The sequence below is a fragment of the Erinaceus europaeus genome, chromosome 11 (assembly GCF_950295315.1).
Source record: "Erinaceus europaeus chromosome 11, mEriEur2.1, whole genome shotgun sequence".
In the NCBI taxonomy this organism is placed as follows: Eukaryota; Metazoa; Chordata; class Mammalia; order Eulipotyphla; family Erinaceidae; genus Erinaceus; species Erinaceus europaeus.
In genome coordinates this window covers 94,087,954-94,107,814 of record NC_080172.1, presented here as the reverse complement: position 1 = coordinate 94,107,814, position 19,861 = coordinate 94,087,954, and the positions used below count along the sequence as shown (strand labels likewise).

Genomic DNA, 19,861 nt, shown 5'->3' with positions numbered 1-19,861 from the left:
GAAAGAGAGAGACAGAGAGAAAGAGAGTGAGAGAGAGAGAAGCCTGTTCACCACTGAGGGAGCTCCTCTGGTGCTATTTGTGCCTAGGTTTGAACACAGGGTTTTGTATGTGGTAAGGTTCATGTTCTTCTAGGTGAATAATCATATGGTTCTTTGTAACTTCTTATGCTTCCTGAAAAACGCTACACTGGTAAGTAGTGCTTCTATCATCAGTTACACATTTTATATATTTTTGTAGCTTCATAAGTTGAGCAATTTGCAATAGGCACTGTAGAGGATGCATAGGCACTGAGACACGTATCTGCTCAATGATTCTATCTGTTGGAATGCTATTCATATCACTTGTTACCATAATTTCAGCTTTAAAGTTTTATACTTAAGTACTAATATTCAAGGGGCCGGCGATGGCACATAGGGTTAAGCACATATAACACGAAGCGCAAATCCCGTTTTGAGCTCCCAGCTCGACACTTGCAGGGTGTCGCTTCATAGGTATTGAAGCAGGTCTGCAGGTGTCTCTTTCTCCCCTGCTCTCTATTTCCCTTACCCCCTCTCAATTTCTGTCTCTATCTCTATCCAGTAAATTGGAAAAAAAAAAAATGGCCACCAGAAGCAGTGCATTCTTAGTGCTGGCACTCAGCTCTAGTTCTAACCCTGGGGGCACAAAAAAAGTACTTATATTCAAGTAGATAAATGTAATGTGGATGAGCAAACTACTCACAAAAAGAATATATAAGTTTTAATGTTTAATCAGAATAACATGATTTTGTCATACTATGTAATTTCAAGAGTAACTTATAAATCATATATTGCTATGAATAACAACTCCAACATAGGAGCATATTTTCCCATTGAGACAATATTTTGAATATTGGCCAAATTTCAAATTTATCAGATAAGTGAATAGTGAACAATGGTCTGGTAGCTACCTGAACCATGACTGTGTGTCTCCACTTTGTCTTGGAAAGTCAAATAATGCCTGTTGTTAAGATGTTATTATTATTAACTACCTGATGCTACAGTGTATTATTAAGAATAATGCTCAGTCTTTAACAGATTCCAATTAGAGTGACAAGTTATATGATTATATTGTTATGTGCCATCCTCACTTTCATCCATGGACTGATTTAATATGTATAGATTGCAAACTAGATTCACACAAATACAAATACCTTATAACAGTATCAAACTTTGCTAATGATTTAAAAAATACAAATAATCAAGACATCCAAATTAGCAAGGAAGAGATCTCATACGATGGTAGCTGTCCAAAGTATTTCTTCTCTTGAACATTATTAAAGGGATGGGCCCATCATATCTATTTGGGAATCTCAGGACTCCCTGAATAGGACCCAGCTGATAGGGTGGCCTGATAGTGACTAAAAGTTTACAGTCAAAAATATTTATACCCCTTTCCCATATTAGGGAGCTACTCTTTTTCCTGATACAGCTCTGGTCCTTTTTCCAGCCATGACATCATCTCCCCAGACAATAATTGGGATCCACCTGCACATCAGATTTCAGGCTCAGGGGAAAAAAGAAGAAATAAAAAAAAACTAGTATAGCCACAGGCCCTTTGGAATATAACTAAAATATGCCTACTAGCTAGCTACAAAATGGAGGACCCCCCAACTCTTTATCTGCACTATTCCAGCCTTTAGGTCCATGGTTGGTCAACAATTTGTTTGGCTTTGTATGTTTACTCTCTTTTCATCCACCAGGTGCCAGATGCTAGCATGATGCCGACCAGACTTCCCTGGAGAGACAACCCCACCAATGTGTACTGGCGCTTTGCTTCCTGAGAGCCCTTCCCCACTAGGGAAAGAGAAGCTGGAAGTATGGATCAACCTGTCAATGCCCATGTTCACTGGGGAAGCAATTACAGAAGCCAGACCTTCCACCTTCTGCATCCCACAATGACCTTGGGTCCATACTCCCAGAGGGTTAAAGAATAGGAAAGCTATCAGAGGAGGGGATGGAATACAGAGTTCTGGTGGTGGGAATTGTGTGGAGTTGTACCCATCTTATCCTATGGTTAGTCAATGTTTCCTTTTTATAAATAAAAATTAAAAAAAAAAAAACCCTAGATCTTGAAGGGGTAAAACCTAAGCCTTGAAGACCAGAAAAGTGGCTGGGATTTTAAAAGCAGCAAATTTTCCTTTGATCCTGCAAATTTTCCTTTGATTTCCTTTGATTTTCCTTTGAAGATGGATCTTGAAAAATTCACCATTTTTATAGCTGAGTAATATTCTATCGTGTATATATACCACAACTTGCTCAGCCACTCATCTTTTGTTGGACACCTGGGTTGCTTCCAGGTTTTGGCTATTACAAATTGTGCTTCTATGAACATAGGTATACACAAATCTTTTTGGTTAGGCATGTTTGGTTCCTTAGGATATATCCCCAGGAGACGAATTGCAGGGTCATATGACTGCTCTCCACAGGGGCCATGTGGCCTTTTATACTTTCTTCTATATGTGATATATCTACTCATCCAGTTGACATTGTCTTTCTCAGAGCAGAATTTTTTTTCTTTTTAACTAATAAAACTCAAAGTCATATAGATTTTCTCCTAGAACTAAGTGTATTGTTTTTGAATTTATGTTTATGATTTACAATGAGTTGAGTGTTTAGGCTATAAATTCTATGTCTTGATTTTTTTTTTTTAACATTTAAATGTTAAGCTAGCTTAATGTCACTTGTTGAAAATATCTTTGCCCCATTTTATTTTTCACTTCTTCCTTGAAGATCAGTTGACTATATTTATATGAGTTCACTTTGTAGGCTCTTTGTTCTGTTTTACTGATATATTTATATGTTCTTTCACCAATACTGAATACTGTACTCTCTTTTATTTTTTTTTCTCCCTTTGGTTGATCCAGGCCTTTGTACACATACAGACTTGCCTCTCTCAGCTTACTTTTAACTCAGATAGGGAGAGTAGAAGGGAGGAAGAGAGAGAGAGAGAGATAGAGAGAGATTGTTTACAAAACCACAACTATTCTTCAGTGCCATAGCATTGCCTTAGTGGTGTCAAGGCTCAAAACTAGGCAACAAACATTGCAAATTATATGCCCTACCCAGTGAAATATCTCCAAATGTCAAACTATCTTGTTTACCATTATTTTTATACATTTGAAACATATGTTATTTAACACGTGAGCTACAAATCATAAATATATATATAAAGTCATAAATATATGACATTGAAAAATAGTGGTATTTAAATTTAAAAAGCAGTTGAAAATCTGAGGTAATATCAGGCTTAATTGTAATATGATCTAGAATTTCATTTTGTTTTAGAATAGTCAAGTGCAATAGATATTATGAGGCTAAAAAAATACCGTTTAAGTGTATTACACAGAGAGAAAAACTCAAGAAGAGATTTGTAAGTACTCTATAATTAAAGGTTAAGCAAAGTTTATTATCTGGGATAAAGACAGTAAATGTGTATTGGTTCATAATTTTCCCTGGCAAATTGCACACTCTGCCAATAGTGCTGTTGTTAGATTCTAAGGCAGCATCTGAGAGTGAGAAAAGCTTTTGTGTAAATTACAAACGCCTGCCATTTTCAGGGAAGTGAGAACTTTTAGAGTTCAAAATAAAATTGTTAGCTGAGCTAATAAAATCTAAATTTTTTTTCTATGTGAAAAACTTTTTTTTTTTTGTCTCCAAGGTTATTGCTGGGGCTCAGTACTGGCACTATGAATCCACCACTCCTAGAGGGCATTTTTTTTCCTTTATTTGTTTTATTTTACTTTCTTTCCTATTTCTTATTAAATAGGACAGAGAGAAATTGAGAGGGGAAGGGAAGATAGAGAGGAAGAGAGAAAGACAGACACCTGAACAGACACACTTGAACCTGGATCTTTGGGAGGTGTCTTTGCACATAATCCTGTGTGTATTTAATTTGGTGTGCTGCCAATTGGTCTCGGAAAAACTTTTTTCACCATGAAGATATTTTTACTCTATTTTTTAATTTAAGGAAGTTATGGTATTATGGAATTAAGTCATCTCTTTTGACATATCTTTGACGGACCTTGAGGGTATTATGCTAACTGGATAAACCAGAAAGAGAAAGATGAATGCCAGATGATCTCATTCATAGGTGGAAATTAAAAAGCAAAGACAGTAAGGAAAAACACAATGTTTCACTTGGACTAGGTATAGTGTATTGCACCAAAGCAAATGACTCTGGAAAAAAAAGGAAGATGGATGGGATACAGAGGCACTGGCTTCCTAGGAGATGATGGAAGAGGACCTAGGTTGGAAAAGAGAATGTCTTGCAGATACCTATCGTGAGGAGATGAGAAGTTGAAACTATGTGACAACTGTACTGTACACCAGTTTCCCACCCCCAATAATTTTTAAGTTACTTACTGAAATGTTTGGACAAATTATTTCAGAAAACCATTGACTTTTCTTTTTTCTTTTGTAGTCTTAAGCATTAGCCAGAAGTGATTCTAGTCATATGGAAGTTTGAAAATGATAATAGGTAGAGGCAATACATTGTTTCAGTGGAAGCTGAGCTAGTATGATTTATAGATTCAGGGTTGAACAAGAGTTTTGCCTCTGGATATCAGGTTAATAAATTTAGATCTTCACATTCAGTTCCTGCTATTGTAGGGGAGAAAAGTCTTAATTATCATATTCCTTAGAAGATAATCAAAATATAGATTTTAACTTTAGATATTTATACTACAGAATGTATGTATATTTAATGGTTGCAGTGTAGGAAATCAATATCAGAATCTATTGTATTATCACTAAGATAAATTTCAAAGGAAGAGTAGAATCACTGCGTCATCATAATTTCAAAGGCAGTTATGTCTAATAAATCAGCAAAAACTCAGTGCATGATAGATGATCTCGCTTTTTTCATCGCATTCCTTTGTTTGTTTGTTTGTTTCCTTCTTAATCTTAGTTCCATCTGAACTCAAAGATGTCAGAGCCTAGTCACTGCATAAATTCATCTTGTAGTGCTAGGATGTTAGGCACTTACACTGAACAGAGCAATTTTTCCATATCCAATTTGAACACTGCACTGATTTTGAATAGTAGTGAACCACTTGTTTCTTTAAAAATGGTTCCCAAATCTGTAATGTATGTCAGTAGGAGGAGAGATTGAGATATTGATCATTTTTTCATTTCTTATAAGGACAAGTTTATCGTGAAAAGCCTACCACCAGAAATGATGAAAACTCCTGAATACAACTTAATTCCTTTTAGAAAAATATATTTGTTTCACACACACACACACACACACACACACACACACACACACACACACACACACACACAATCATGCATCAAGAATTTACTTAAATGTTTAGTAAAAACTAAAGAACAAACTGTATGTAGTTTCCACATTTACAGTCTTGGGATATTTCAGTTTCAATAGCAACATTCATCATATGTCAATATCTTGAGTATTATAGTAGATCTTTATTTAACTTAAAACAATGCAGACTGTGCAGTTTTGTTTCTTTTCCTATTTCTTATCTATTAATACATAGTGTTGCTATAGATAAAGTGACCAGATAATTTATCTTGCAAACTTGGTAACTTTTGAGACTAAAAGTGGTCATTGTTAAGTTTTTCCAGGATAGTGGGAATAATTTTGGATTTTTCACAGGTATACAAGCATATGCATATACACTCCAGATATTTTTATAGTCATTTCTCTAAGGATGTGGATGCCATGAGACTATAGAAACATTTTTTCTTTCATAATGTAAATATTTACCTAGAATGTACATACTAGGTAGCTTTCTTTTTTAATTTTAATTTTTAAAACGCAAATATTGAAAAGACTATAGGATAAGAGGGGTAAAATTCTCACTCCCAGAACTCCGTATCCAAGCCCCTCCATTGATAGCTTTCCTATACTTTATCCCTAAAGTATGGACCCAGGATCATTATGGGGTGCAGAAGGTGGAAGGTCTGGCTTCTGTAATGGTTTCTCCACTGAACATGGGTGTTGGCAGGTCGATCCATACTCCCAGCTTGTCTCTCTCTTTTCCTACTGGGGCAGGGATCTGGGGAGGCGGGGCTCTAGGACACATGGTAGAGTCTCCTGCCCAGGGAAGTCAGGCTGGCATCATGGTAGCATCTGGAACCTGGTGGCTGGAAAAAAAAAAAGGTATAAAACAGAACAAATTGTTGATTAATCATGAACTTAAAGGCAAGAATATTTCAGTTGAAGATTTGGAGGTTTCTGTTTTGGAAAAAGCTAGTAGGTTTTGGGGTCAGGTGGTGGCTCATCTGGTTAAGGACACATTTTATTTAAGTAGCTTTCTTGTTTTTTCTTAACTATGACGATTTCAAGGATAAATGATGAACAGTGTTAAATGTAATTGAGAGTTCAAAAATAATGAGAAAATAATAAAAGTGTTATTTCTGTTTACTACCATGGAAATCTTTGGTAGGAAGAATTAAATGATTGAATGGGAAAGTAGAGGTGAAATTCAGATCTTAATACGATTTTTAAAAAAGAATGTGAAGAAAAGGAGAAGTAGTGTAGGGAGATAATTATTAAAATTAGCTTTATACTAGAATTGTCTTGGGAACTGTAATGATAAATGTAAAGAAATGTGGATTGGGCCAGTGGTGGTACACTTGGTTAAGTGCACATATCACAATGTAAGGATCCCGGTTGGAGCCCCTGCTCCCCACCTGCAGGGAGGATGCTTCAAGAGCAGTGCGACAGGCCTTCAGGTATCTAGCTTTCTCTCTGCCTCTCTACCTACCCTTCCCTCTCAATTTCTCTCGGTCCTGCCAAAGAAGAGAGGAGGAGGAGGAGGAGAAAAAGGAGGAGGAAGAAGAAGTAGAAGAAGAGGAAGTAGAAAGAAAAAATGGCTACCAGGAACTGGATTTGTAGGGCCAGCACTGAACTTCAGTGATAACCTTCATGGCAAATAAATAAATAAATAACAAATAAAATAAAAACCTGAAATGTGAATTGAGGCAATATGATAGTGCTTGTAGGAGTAGTAGTGGTTGGTACAAGTTTAAATATTGGTGGGATGGGGTGGGGAGGTAGCTCAATGCACTAAAATAAAGGCTTCTCATGCCTGTTAACTCAGTTTCTATTCCTCGCACTTCCACATTCCAGCTATAAGCAGTGCTTGAGTAACTCTCAATATCTCCTAAAGATAGCTAGGTATATCTAAACAATGACAGAATTAATACTGAAAGAATGATGAAGGAAAAAACTAAAATAATGGCCAAACTTGAGTGGACAAGTGAATCACTAAGAATCTGAAGCTGAATAGAGGGTTTTTTTTTTCCCCAACTTCAATTTTATTGAATACAATTCAACAAATATGCACTGGTCATCTCTTGTGAATTTATTCACTGTTAGTTGGTCTGATCTCATGGACATTATAGTTGCCATCTGGACCTTTATAGCAATAAGACCATTTAGGTTGTACACATAACAATTCTGGGGTGCATTTTTGTAGGTGATTGCAACATAACTCACATTCTTTGGTTTTGTATAAAATGGAAGCTCTATTTTTCCTTTATCCCTGCAGTGTTCCACAATTAATTTAATGTACTAACTTGAAACTTTGAGAGATCAGTAATATAAGCTTGACTTCTAAATGCAAATTAACTTTATAAGTCTCAGAAACTTTAGTGAAATACTATTCTCTAGTTCTATGATATATAAGAAACGTTTATCTTGGCTTTCTCTTTTGACTTCCAGAATGAGTCAGTGATAATGGATCAAACCACATGTGAACATTTAGATATTTTCTAAAAGGGAGATTGCTCCTTTGTTGTATCAGAGTAGAAGATACATGAACATGTCTCCAGGCTTCTAAATTTGCTTACAGAAAGATGAGAGCATGTCTGTCATTTGGCTTCTGTTCCTTATAATAGCAAATAAGATTAAAAAAGAACAACAGTTTGTGAAAATGTTAGTTAATAAATGTAAAACACGCACACATACACACACACACACACACACACACACACACACACACACACACACCACACCAGGTTTTTATCAACTTCATTAATACCACTTTCAAACAATTAGGGCAAAAAATAAAAACTTGTACCTACCACTTGTGAAATATATTTTCTTGATATTTGATATAGGTCAAAAGGACTTTGAAGGTGATACTGATGATGAAGAATTGGCTACCAGTTTTAGAATATCGGTGTCCAAACTACCCTTATACACTTTAGATGTAGTGAAAAAGAAAGAACAATGTTTTTTCCCTGTTGGTGCCTATCAATTTTCTAACATTTTTCAAAAGCCAATGATTAAAAGAAAAGATTTTCTGTTGAAAAATAATATGAAAAGAGACTTTTTAATGATACACAGAACTGGTATGAATCTGGAAGCAGTATATAATATTGACAAGCATTACTCAGAACTAAAGAAGGAGGAAATTCATAAAAATAAAATAGCAGCTGTAAAAGCGGCACGTACTGCTGAAGAAAGAGTAGCTTCAACTGTTCAAGAAACTTCAAATAACAAAATATATGCTGCACAAAAACAAGCTAGAAAAGATAATAAAGCAATTCAAAGTGGCTTGCAACAACATTGGCGGGAAAAATTCACCTACCTTGAAGAAGTTAGAGAAAGGAGAGCTCTGTTTTTGAAAGAAAAAAGCCAAAAGGCTGCAAATCGTCTACTAATTCAAACCATAAGTAATGAACGAGATCTTTTGATCAAAGGAGTAATTAACATCAACAGATTGAAGAATAATCTAGATGCCCTAAATGAGAAAAGCAGGATTGTTCAGCAACAAAGGGAAACAGAAAAATATCAAAGGGAGTTAAACCAGCAAATGAAGAAAATTAGGTAGGTGCAGTGTAGATCATATATAAGTTTTTAAGTCAATTAGATGTGACTATTGCATGCTAAATGTTGAGATCTAACAAACAGTTCTTTGACTATGGCATGTTATATTCTGCATTTGTGAATAAAGACAAATACCAAAAAAGGACACATTAAGTTATCAATAATTAGACAATAAAACAACTATACTTTCTTTCAGCTCCATACTACCAACACCCAACAAAGCCTGCTTATTAATGTTATTAGTAGATGTTACATTAATATAATCATAAATTGATCATTCCTTTTCAATTCCACCTCTCATGTTTTATTCAGTCTCTCTCAATCTAAGAACTCACAATTTTTCTGCAGTTGAGATCTTTATCCCCATTCTCTAAATTTTCTTTAAACCATCTGTTCCAGCCTATAAGCATCAACTTTCTTTTAAAATAAAGTTCAGCTAATTTCCTACTTAAGTAAATCAATGCCTTGCAATTGCCCACAAAATCAAATCTAATCTGCTCTAAATGGCATTTTAGACATTATGCTCTATTCCAGTCTATCTATATTCATCTTACTAAATTTGGTGATGCTCCCATAGCACTTACTTCAATCTGAATTCTAGCAGTTAGCACAAGAGTCTAAATAAGGTTCACTTATGTGGAAAACTTTGTAAGGTAATTAGGCTACCTTCTCCTTTTGATGTCTAATACAGTACGCAGTTAACCCACTTAAACTTTAAGTTAAATAAGTGACCTTTACTCAATATTTATTGATAAAAAATATGTAGACCCACAGTTTCTAAAGTGATTATGTATAAGCCCCTTTAAGCTATATAATAGTCTCTGGGAAAGGTGAGCAATTTCATATATTTATACTTAATACTTAAACCAATAAAATGAGAAACAATGAATGATGTTTGTTTATCAAAGATATATATTGTTATTGTTATTATATATATCAAAGATATATAAAGTTATTAGATGTACATATAAAATGTTTAATTAACAAGTCGATTAAAATATCTTACCTATTCATTAGAACAGGTATGTTTCTGACACCAACTGCTTAGTTCATGTATACACAAATTTGTCCTGCACACTTTCCCTTTCTTTCTGCATGACCCTAAAGATTCAGCTGTTGTCATTTCTCAGAGTATGCCAAGCTGTGATACCCTCTCTATTTTTATTTTAGCACTCCATGCTATAAAAACCAACATATGGACAATAATGCCCTTCCTCTATACTTTCTAAGTGATTAATACATATATTACTAAGATACATTAAAGAATAATTTCAACTTTAAGGTCTTTATTTCCCCTCACTGCTTCCTAAATTATGGTTTACTTAGTTTTGTGTCATGCCTTGTTACCTTGTTACCTTGTGTCATGTCTTGTTACATTGTGCTTTCGCTGCTTTACTATACTATTTAAGTTACATAACTATGTTTTTAATCCTCTTTAAGATTCTCAAAATTAGATCATATTATATTTCTCTTTGTTTCTAGAGTGTAAGGGTATTGATAAACCATATGTGCCAATATTATATAACTTCTGAATGAATGAATGAATTTTCCTGAGACCCTTGACATCTGCATGTTTGACAGAGTAGCCTAGTTCACCTTTTTCTAACATAGAATCTCTATTAGTTGGCTACATTGCCCTAGTTGGCTAAAAATGCCTTAACAAAATATCACAGAGCATATGGTTTAAATAATAGAAATTTATTTTTTTATGATTCTTTAGGCAAGAAGTTTAGAATCAGATGTTAGAAAACTTTATTTTTAACAATATTATTACTATTAATTTATTAATTTTTCTGGTAGGGTTATTTCTGGGACTTTGTATGACTTCATAGTTCCTAGTGACCACTTTAATTTTGATAGAGGATGAGCTATAGAGAGAAAGAGAAATTTAAAAAAAAAATGGAGAGAGAGAAGGAAAGCAGAGCTACTCCACGGCTTATGAAGTTCCCCATCTTAGGTGAAGATCAGGATCTTAAAAATGCATCCAGGTGCCTGGTGTCATGTGTACTCTACAGGGAGAGCTGACTGCAGATGGTAACCTTCTTGCAGTGTCCCCATGCTGTCTTTGTTGTGTGCATGCATAAATAAAGACACCCATCCTATTCCATTTAAACCTAATTAACTAATAAAGGCCTTATCTCCATAGTCACCTGTAAGGTATTAAAGGTTAGAACTTCAATATATGGGTGTGAGGTGAACAAAGTACTCTATATAAGACAGATTTAGAATAATCAGGAAAATAGTAGGCCTTAAGAAAAATTTGCACAAGCTATGGCATACTAGTCTTTAAGTACCTCTTGAGAAATCTAAACCAAGGTTTGAAAGAATTATCAGTTACAGTCAATAGAGTTCTTAGAACTGTTAATTCAATATAAACATTACTGAAAATGATATTCTATGTTGTGAGTCCCCTTTCCTATTTATATTTATTTTGGCATGGCGTATAATTATCATTAGCAATATTATTATTATCTTTTTCATATACAAGTATCTAATTATTTTCCTTTACTTATTCATATTAGGGCTCAAGAAATATATAAAAGACACTGTGAAGAAAAATTTGTTACTAATATGATTGCATTTCAACAAGATTGTGAAAGATTTCAAGATGCTAAAAAAAGAGTTGCAATTGTGAAAAGAAAATTTTATTTTTAAAATTCCAACACAATGGCAGAATAAAGTAGTGTCAGATCACATCCCATGATCACTTTGAAGTGTGTTTATTTCATATATTTAATTATATTTCTTGTTTATTCAATGAAAACAATTTCTGAGCTTTCTTCTAAAAGGTCTCACCACTATGTCAGTAACCTGTGCTCTTTTTAAAACTATAAAGTCTAAGCTAAAGTAAACATTTCTCTAAACATCTTTGAACAATGTGACTTTTAAAAAATATTTTTAATTGATGATTTAATATTGTTTTACAAAATTGTAAGATAGTAGGGGTATAATTCCATACAATTGCCACCACCAGAGTTCTTTGTCTCATTCCCTCCACTGGAGACTATAGTCCGTAGTTCTCCCAAGGTCACCTATATGGGCTGATTCTATAGCTATCTATCTCTATCTACATATATATATTCCCCCCCATAAAAACACTTTATTAATGAAAGATAAATGCAGAAAGAAAGATACACAAAGAGAGAAACCAGAGCACTGCTCAGCCGTGGCATATGGTAGTGTGAGGGATTGAATCTGGGAACTTGTAGCCTCTCCCATGAAAGTATTTTGTGTAACTGTTCTGCTTTCTCCCCAGCCCATAACTTTTTTCATATTTGCTTTGGATGTGTTTGTATATATATATATATATATATATATATATATATATATATATATATATATATATATACAGAGAGGAGAAACTAGTGAAAAATGCAGTAAGTATATAATTAGGTTAACAAAGTATATAGGAAAAGTATACATTAAAACTCTGTTTAAAACCAACATAATAAATCTCTTTTTTATTGTAGTAGTAGTTATTTTATTGTTGTTGTTGTTGATGTCCTTGTTGATTGGATAAGACAGAGAGAAATGGAAAGAAGAGGGGAAGACAGAGAGAGGGAGAGAAAGATAGACACCTGCAGACCTGCTTCACCACTTGTGAAGCAACTCCCCTGCAAGTGGGGAGCCAGGGCTCGAACTGGGATTCTTACACAGGTCTTTGTGCTTTGTGCCACATGTGCTTAACCTGCTGCGCTACTGCCGACTACCATAAATATCTCTTTTACCACTCTTATTTTACCTAGAATACACACACACATACACACACACACACACACACACACACACACACACACACATACATATATTCATTTAATATCATTATATAGAACTATTGAGTAATGGACATTTTGTAGTGATCTTGGGCTCTAAGTTAAGTGCAGTAACTATAATAATTTGAGCTATTTCCCTTAGGTAAGAAGATACGTAACTCTTTTGGTTGCTTAAATAATATTTATGTTGGAATTGACCTAATCATAAGTGAGAAATATATCAAAAGAGAAACATAGGGGACTATTTGTCAAGTTATGTCTGTTTTTGTTTCTAAATTATGTATCTTTTATTTCTTAAGTAAACTTTGACTTTGTCATGCTTTGAGTTATAAACCTATGTTACAAGGCTTTAAAATGAATTGATTATATATTCCAGACATTTGACTCTGAATTAATTTTATTTCACCCATTGTATCTGTAATGCTTAAAATAAAATTTTTAAAAAAGGCTAAGCGTTTCTGTAGGTACCATTTTTACCCTTGAAGTTGCTTCAAGAACCAAAGATTCATCTTTAAATTATCAATTTGTTTTCATTAAACTTTTCTCACATGTGTAGAGGTATCTTGATAAAATGTATACAGCCATCCCCTACATTAAATTTTTAAGGAAAAAAAAAACACTCCTCTAACATAGTCTTTGAACTAATTGTTCTGTTAAGGAGTCAACTTTAGGTAAAAGTTTCCATTTAGATGATTTCAAAAATCTACTACTTTCCCTCGTCTTTTCCACAAAAAAAAAACACCCCAAAACCTTGAAATCTGACTTTTTTTTTTAAAGGAATTTGCTTCTTTCAAAATGTGTTTCTTTAGATAAAGAAGAAGAGTGATTATGATAGTTTAAATAAAGAATGGAGCACTTTATCATAGCTTTGGAAAGAGTTCCTAATACACTACCTGCATGCATAATTGTTAGCTATACTTTTCTTGACTCCACTACCACCTTGTGCCGTTGCTAGCCAGAATACAGAATGAAATCAAGATCCCTGTGAAAATATCAGTTATTCTTTGCCCCAACCCTCATGATTCACAAAGTAGTATGCTTTGGAAAAGAGGAGAGACACACCTTGTTATCATATCATGTTGGTTTTATTCTGTTTTAAGGGCAAAATTAACTTCCATGCAGCATCAACACAGGTTTTAAATGTTTTAGGTAATTTGCATCAGAGGAAGTGTTTGATTTTTGAGATGAGCTGGATCTCACAAAAAAATTACTAGCTTCTGAAATCTGTAGGCATTGACATTTTCAACTGATGGTAATAATGTATCGAAGGTCTCTAACATGGTCAACTTAATACATGGGGGGAAGGGACAACACTCATAGGAGATTCTTATTGTATGCACTCTTAATTTTGTGCTTTGTATATCTGTTCCCATGAAGATACTATTCAGAGTTACTGAAAATAACAAGGTTTGAAAAACGATGGATTAGACACTCCATCATGTCAAACAGCTCCTGGTTCTAATTAAATAAAAGAGAAAAATATGAGTGACAGCTTTCCTTCCCCTCCCCTTTTTTAAATTACCTATATTTATTGAATAGAGACAGCCAGAAATTGAGAGGGTTGGGGGATATAGAGAAGGAGAGGGTAGGGGTAGATAATATAATGATTATGCAAACAGACTCTTATGCCTGAGGTTCTATCAAGTCCCAGGTTCAACTCCCCACACCACCATAAGCCAGAGCTGAGTAAAAGAGAGAAGGAGAGGGAGAGGGAGAGGGGGAGGGAGAGGGAGAGAGAGAGGGAGAGGGAGAGAGAGAGAGAGAAACATTTGCAACACTGCTTCACCACTTACAAAGCTTCCACCCTGCAGGTGGGGACCAGGAACTCGAACCCCGGTCTTTGGGCATAGTAATGTGTGTTCAACCAGGTGCACCACCACCCAGCCCCTGAGTGATAATTTCCCAGATCACAGGAAGAAAAAGTCTGTTAAGCTAATTCTTTTAAAGAGTAAATGGAATAACTATTAAAAAGAAGAAGAAGAAATATAACATCTAGTGTCCTGTAGAAGGTAGTTATATAAAAATCCAGACAGTACTTAGGTTTTGTAGAATTTAAGCTTATTCAACTTGTAAGTATCCATTTTTAGACAATTTATATGAAATTATGTTCAAGACCTTAAAGGGGGGACGGTCCTGAACTGTATTAATCTCCTTCACTGTGAGTCTGCCCATAAATCCTGAAAATCTGACAACTTTCTGAAGAAGGAAACAATGAGAGAATATGACTATCAGGATTGTAGAGCCTCATTTCATCTTTTCCTCACTAGAGTGATCACTAGGCAAAAACTGAGTGTTTTATTTATGTAATATATAATACTTCTGAATTGGTACACATGTTTTCTTGAAGTCAAGTAATACTCCAGTATCAACATTTCCTGTATCGGGGTACTCTCATCTTTCTTAGCAGTATGAAATAGACATCACTACAATAACAGTTCTTGAAATATTAGTGGCTATTCCAACCTGGGTCCATGATTGCTCAACAATTTGTTTGGCTTTGTATGTTAACTCTCTTTCAGCCACCAGGTTCCAGATGCCATCAGGATGCCAGCCAGGCTTCCCTGGACTGAAGACCCCACCAATGTGTCCTGGAGCTCAGCTTCCCCAGAGACAAACCCTACTAGGGAAAGAGAGAGGCAGACTGGGAGTATGAACTGACCAGTCAATGTCCATGTTCAGCAGGGAAGCAGTTACAGAAGCCAGACCTTCCACCTTCTGCAACCCACAGCCCTGGGTCCATGCTCCCAGAGGGATAGAGAATGGGAAAGCTATCAGGGGAAGGGATGGGATATGGAGATTGGGTGGTGGGAATTGTGTGGAATTGTTCCCCTTCTACCCTATGGTTTTGTTAATTTATCCTTTCTTAAATAAAAAATAAATTTTAAAAAATTTAAAAAAAAAATATTAGTGGCTTAGCCCAATCTATCTCATTTCTCACTGATATTTACATGTTCAGTGTCTATTACATATGACTTTATTTGTTGGTATGTTTCATATTGGTTTGCTCACCTTCCCCCCGACCTCTGAGAGAATTGGTTTGGCCCTTGCTAGTTTCATGCCCCGCTTTCTCCCCGCTCCCTATGCTAAGGACGTCCAGAGTCCTAGCAACAGCCACGGAGGGAGAATGATGGGGAAGCACATGGTGTGGTGATTTGCCCGTTTGTGAATAAAGATTAAACTGCAGCTTCTCAGCCCAGCCGTGTGTCCCTGAGTCTCTGTCTCTGTCTACCGCCGCGAAGTTAGCCCGGCCTGCTGGAGCCTCCGGACTTTAATAACAAATGGCGCCTACAGTGTGGGACGTGACCTGCCCATCTCTCAGATAAGTGAAGACAATTTGGCTACCTATGCACTATGTCCTTTTCTTCTGCTTGTGAAGAGATCTCCAAAGGCCTCTTCCCTTTCTTCACGAGACTGTTTTGCTGTTTCTGGAACATTTATCTCTGGACCACTCTGTGGTTTCCGCCCAATGCCAGCCCGCAGGAGCCCAACGCCAGCCCGCATGAGCCTGCTTTCCGCCGCATGGCACAGGGCATTGGGCATGGGCTCCCTCCATGCTGCTTGGCCACTGGGACCAGGGCAGCAGACATGGCGGCCTATCCTGGCCGCCACCCCAGGGCACCTCGGCCCGCACCTTCTGCACGACTGGCCCGCCCACCCTCCTGCTATGAGGTCTGGACAGATCCCGGAACACCCGGAGACCGCGGACTCCCTGCCGAAACTGGGCCCCCTGGCTGAGATCCTCAGCTCGGGTCTGAAGGCAGACGAGCTAAAATACACAGAGATTCGTACAGAGATCGCAACATACAATTCCTAAAAGTGGAGCTGCACGGGAGGCCACCTCCAGATGGTGACCCCCCCCCCAACAACTAAGATAGTACAGATCTAAATTCTTGTTTAAAATGACATGTCTTCGTAACAAAGGTTTCTCTCCTTGTGTATTAAAGACCATGTTTATGTGTGTGTTTAAAGTTTGGTAACATTAACTTTAAGGTTAAAAATATAACTTTAAGGCTATATTCTTACCAGACAGAGTTCAATGAAAAAGGTTTTCAACATAGTTATCATAAAGATAAAATTAACTTACATTTAAAATCTGAGGTAAAAATTAGTTAACAATCAATATATTTTAACTAAGATGGTCTAAAAAAAAATCTGCACACACCTAGGGTGTGTCTCCATCTTTAATGGGTGTAACAAAAGGTTAAAAAGACATTGTTGATATGTAAAAGTCTCAAATTCCTTCTCAATTAGAAATGTTAGATTGCGCTATGGTTATACTAATAATTCTCATGCCTGAGGCCTTTTTCTTTCTATGGTTCATGTTTGCCTTTCCACATTTTATTGTTTGAACTTTAAATAGCATTAAAATTGTGCTGGAAGGGACTTCCAATTGTGATAGAGTTATCAATTGTGGTAAACTTCTAACCTGCTACAAGTTTTGTTTCATAAGTAAGTGAATTGCAGCTGTCAAGTTCTCTACATAAAAGCAGAATTCCGATGGCTTTGACATTCCCCATCGAGACAGACGTACAATTCTTCAGTGGACATCTGCTTTGGCCTCGCATTTCTATCGGACTCACTGGTACAACTCTTGGACACTTTGCACAAAACTAGCAGCTTCCCTGTATGCTGCTGGGTTTCTCAAAGACTGACTGTAGCCAGCTGCCTTGTGACTCTAGGCCATATCCCCGCCCCCATGCTAGGTAATGCCCACAGAGAAAAAAAAATGCCCGTCGAGGCAAAAGTTCCCAGAGGCAGCAAAGGTTCTTTAGTTGATAAAACTTTGCCCACAGAGGCAAAAAATGGCCCCCTCAGGCCTTCCCTTGGCAGCACACTGGTTCTTGTTGCCCGCTTACATGTTTCTCCATGTTTGTGCCAGTTTCTTTCTTGAAAATGCCTGTACAGTATAGGTTTCTGTTCACCCCACACCCCTGATGCTGTGGTCATTTAGTTAAAAGCAGAAGGGGGAATTGTTGGTATGTTTCATATTGCTTTGCACCCCTTACCCCCGACCTCTGAGAGAATTGGTCTGGCCCTTGCTAGTTTCATGCCCTGCTTTCTCCCCGCCCCCTATGCTAAGGACGTCCAGAGTCTCAGCAGCAGCCATGGAGGGAGAATGATGGGGAAGCACATGGTGTGGTGATTTGCCCGTTTGTGAATAAAGATTGAACTGCAGCTTCTCAGCCCAGCCGTGTGTCCCCGAGTCTTTGTCTCTGTTAGCCCTGCCTGCTGGAGCCTCCGAACTTTAATGACATTTCTTTTTTTTTCTTTTTTCCCCTTTTGTTGCCCTTGTTGTTGTTAATATTATTGTTGTCATTGTTGTTGGATAGGACAGAGAGAAATTGAGAGAGGAGGGGAAGACAGAGAGGGGGAGAAAAAATAGACACCTGCAGACCACTTCACCGCCTGTGAAGTGATTCCCCTGCAGGTGGGGAGCGGGGGCTCGAACCAGGATCCTTAGGCTGGTCCTTGCGCTTTGCACCATGTGCGCTTAGTTTAACAGTCTTTAAATGTCTTGGCTCCAAAATAACATATATTACATCTGTTTGTGGTCCTTTCTCCAGAATCTTTCACACAAAGACTATGGGAAATGTTGGGTTGCGAATAAAATGTTTTAAGTCCATGCATACACTCAGCTATACTTAGATGATGGGGGGGTCATTTTTAATAAGTCATTTAAAGAGGATTTAATTTTTAATCGATATATACATGGAAAGTCAACATCCATGTTATACATATTTCATAATTAGTATAATTATCATATTTTTGTGTAGAGTAAATCCTTAAAATATGTATTAATATTATGATCTGAGAGGTGACACAATGAATAAGCACTGAAACCTAAAGCATAGAGTCTCAAGTTCAAACTCCAGCATCACATGTGCCAGAGTGATGCTTTTTGGTTCTATCTCGGTCCTGTCTGTCATTTTGTGTGGTGAGCTTCCTCTTGTTGTTGTATGTTGAATGAATATATATATATATATATATACATATATATATATATATATATATATATATATATATATACACACACACACATATATATATAATCTTATTGAAATTTAACAGTTTGGGACAGCTGTCATTTTTATTTAATAATAGCTAGGACTCCCTGGTTTGGGGAACATGATAAAGCAGACAACTACCCAAGTGACCTATCTTGCCCTCTTGGGACATGTTATTTATTTTAATTTTTATCTTCTACCAGGTAAGTCCTATGCTATTGTGTATGTGTGTGTTTTCTCTCCATATTCCCTGATGGTTTCCAAAACATTGTAAAATCCAACAGAATTCACCTGATTTTGCCTTTCCCTGTCTCTTATAAGTTACAGACAATATGCTTGTTCTTAAAGATTGGCTTTTTTTGAATAGCCTACTTGCACCACTGTTTCAAAGTGTCTGAGTCTATCACCAACTAAGAGTCTTGGAAAACCATTTCCACTAATGAACTGTGTTAATTTCACACTTGTGGTCGGAAAGAGTAAATATCTTTTGCTCCCAGGTATAACAGACTCTGGAGAGAAGATACCTTGTTTTTTTCCAAAATGGACATCATTACAAGTCATTAACAATTTTATCTCTTAGATTTTTTAAATTATTTATTTTTAATTTCTCTAGAAACATTAAGCTTATACTTTAGAGTTATTATACTTTCCAAAGGGCACTTAATGGATCTGATTTTCTTATGTATTATTACCTTTTGAACAACTTGATGAGTTGCTTCATTAATCTTTTGGTCGACCTGCCTGTCCTCCATCTGGCATCCTTGAAGATGGAAGAAAAATTGTTCAGATGTAAAGATATCCAACTACAAATACATCACAAAAATAGCAGACAAAGATACTTTATGACTTTAGTGTGACAAAAAAATGCAATTATTTCATGTAGCTGCTATTCCTTATGGTCTTTCACTATATAAAACCATGGAAAATTAACTTTTAACTGTTTATAGGATCCATGACCTAGGGACCGTGGCTCCTACAATTTGCAATAAAGTTATTTAAATTCCTACTATATGATGTTAAAATAGCTGGTGAGTAAATAGAATACAAATGAAAACATAACTTGGTCCTAAAAGTATATAAATAATAATCTCTTAGAGTTAACACATTAAATCTTAATGCTCCTCACCACCTTCAGGTTAAAATCTAAGCACTGTGGCATGACATGGAAAGCTCTTTAAAATTTAATTCAACCTTCTTCCTCAAGCCTCATCCCATCTAGAATTTACTACATGGGATTCCACATTTATAGTGCCTGCTACCCT

The 19,861-nt window shown here is 36.2% G+C and overlaps 1 protein-coding gene across 3 annotated transcripts in view; it reads left to right on the top strand.

Moving 5' to 3' along the window:
- Window positions 1-11,517, top strand: part of LRRIQ3 (leucine rich repeats and IQ motif containing 3) — a 75,411-nt gene extending 63,894 nt beyond the window's left edge. For all 3 annotated transcript variants that reach the window (XM_060202179.1, XM_060202180.1, XM_060202178.1), the window contains 2 exons: window positions 8,110-8,821; window positions 11,344-11,517. In XM_060202179.1, coding sequence (XP_060058162.1) covers window positions 8,110-8,821; window positions 11,344-11,476 — 845 coding nt within the window. In that variant the 3' untranslated portion in view covers window positions 11,477-11,517. The remainder of the gene's footprint in view (window positions 1-8,109; window positions 8,822-11,343) is intronic.
- Window positions 11,518-19,861: the final 8,344 nt, after the last annotated feature.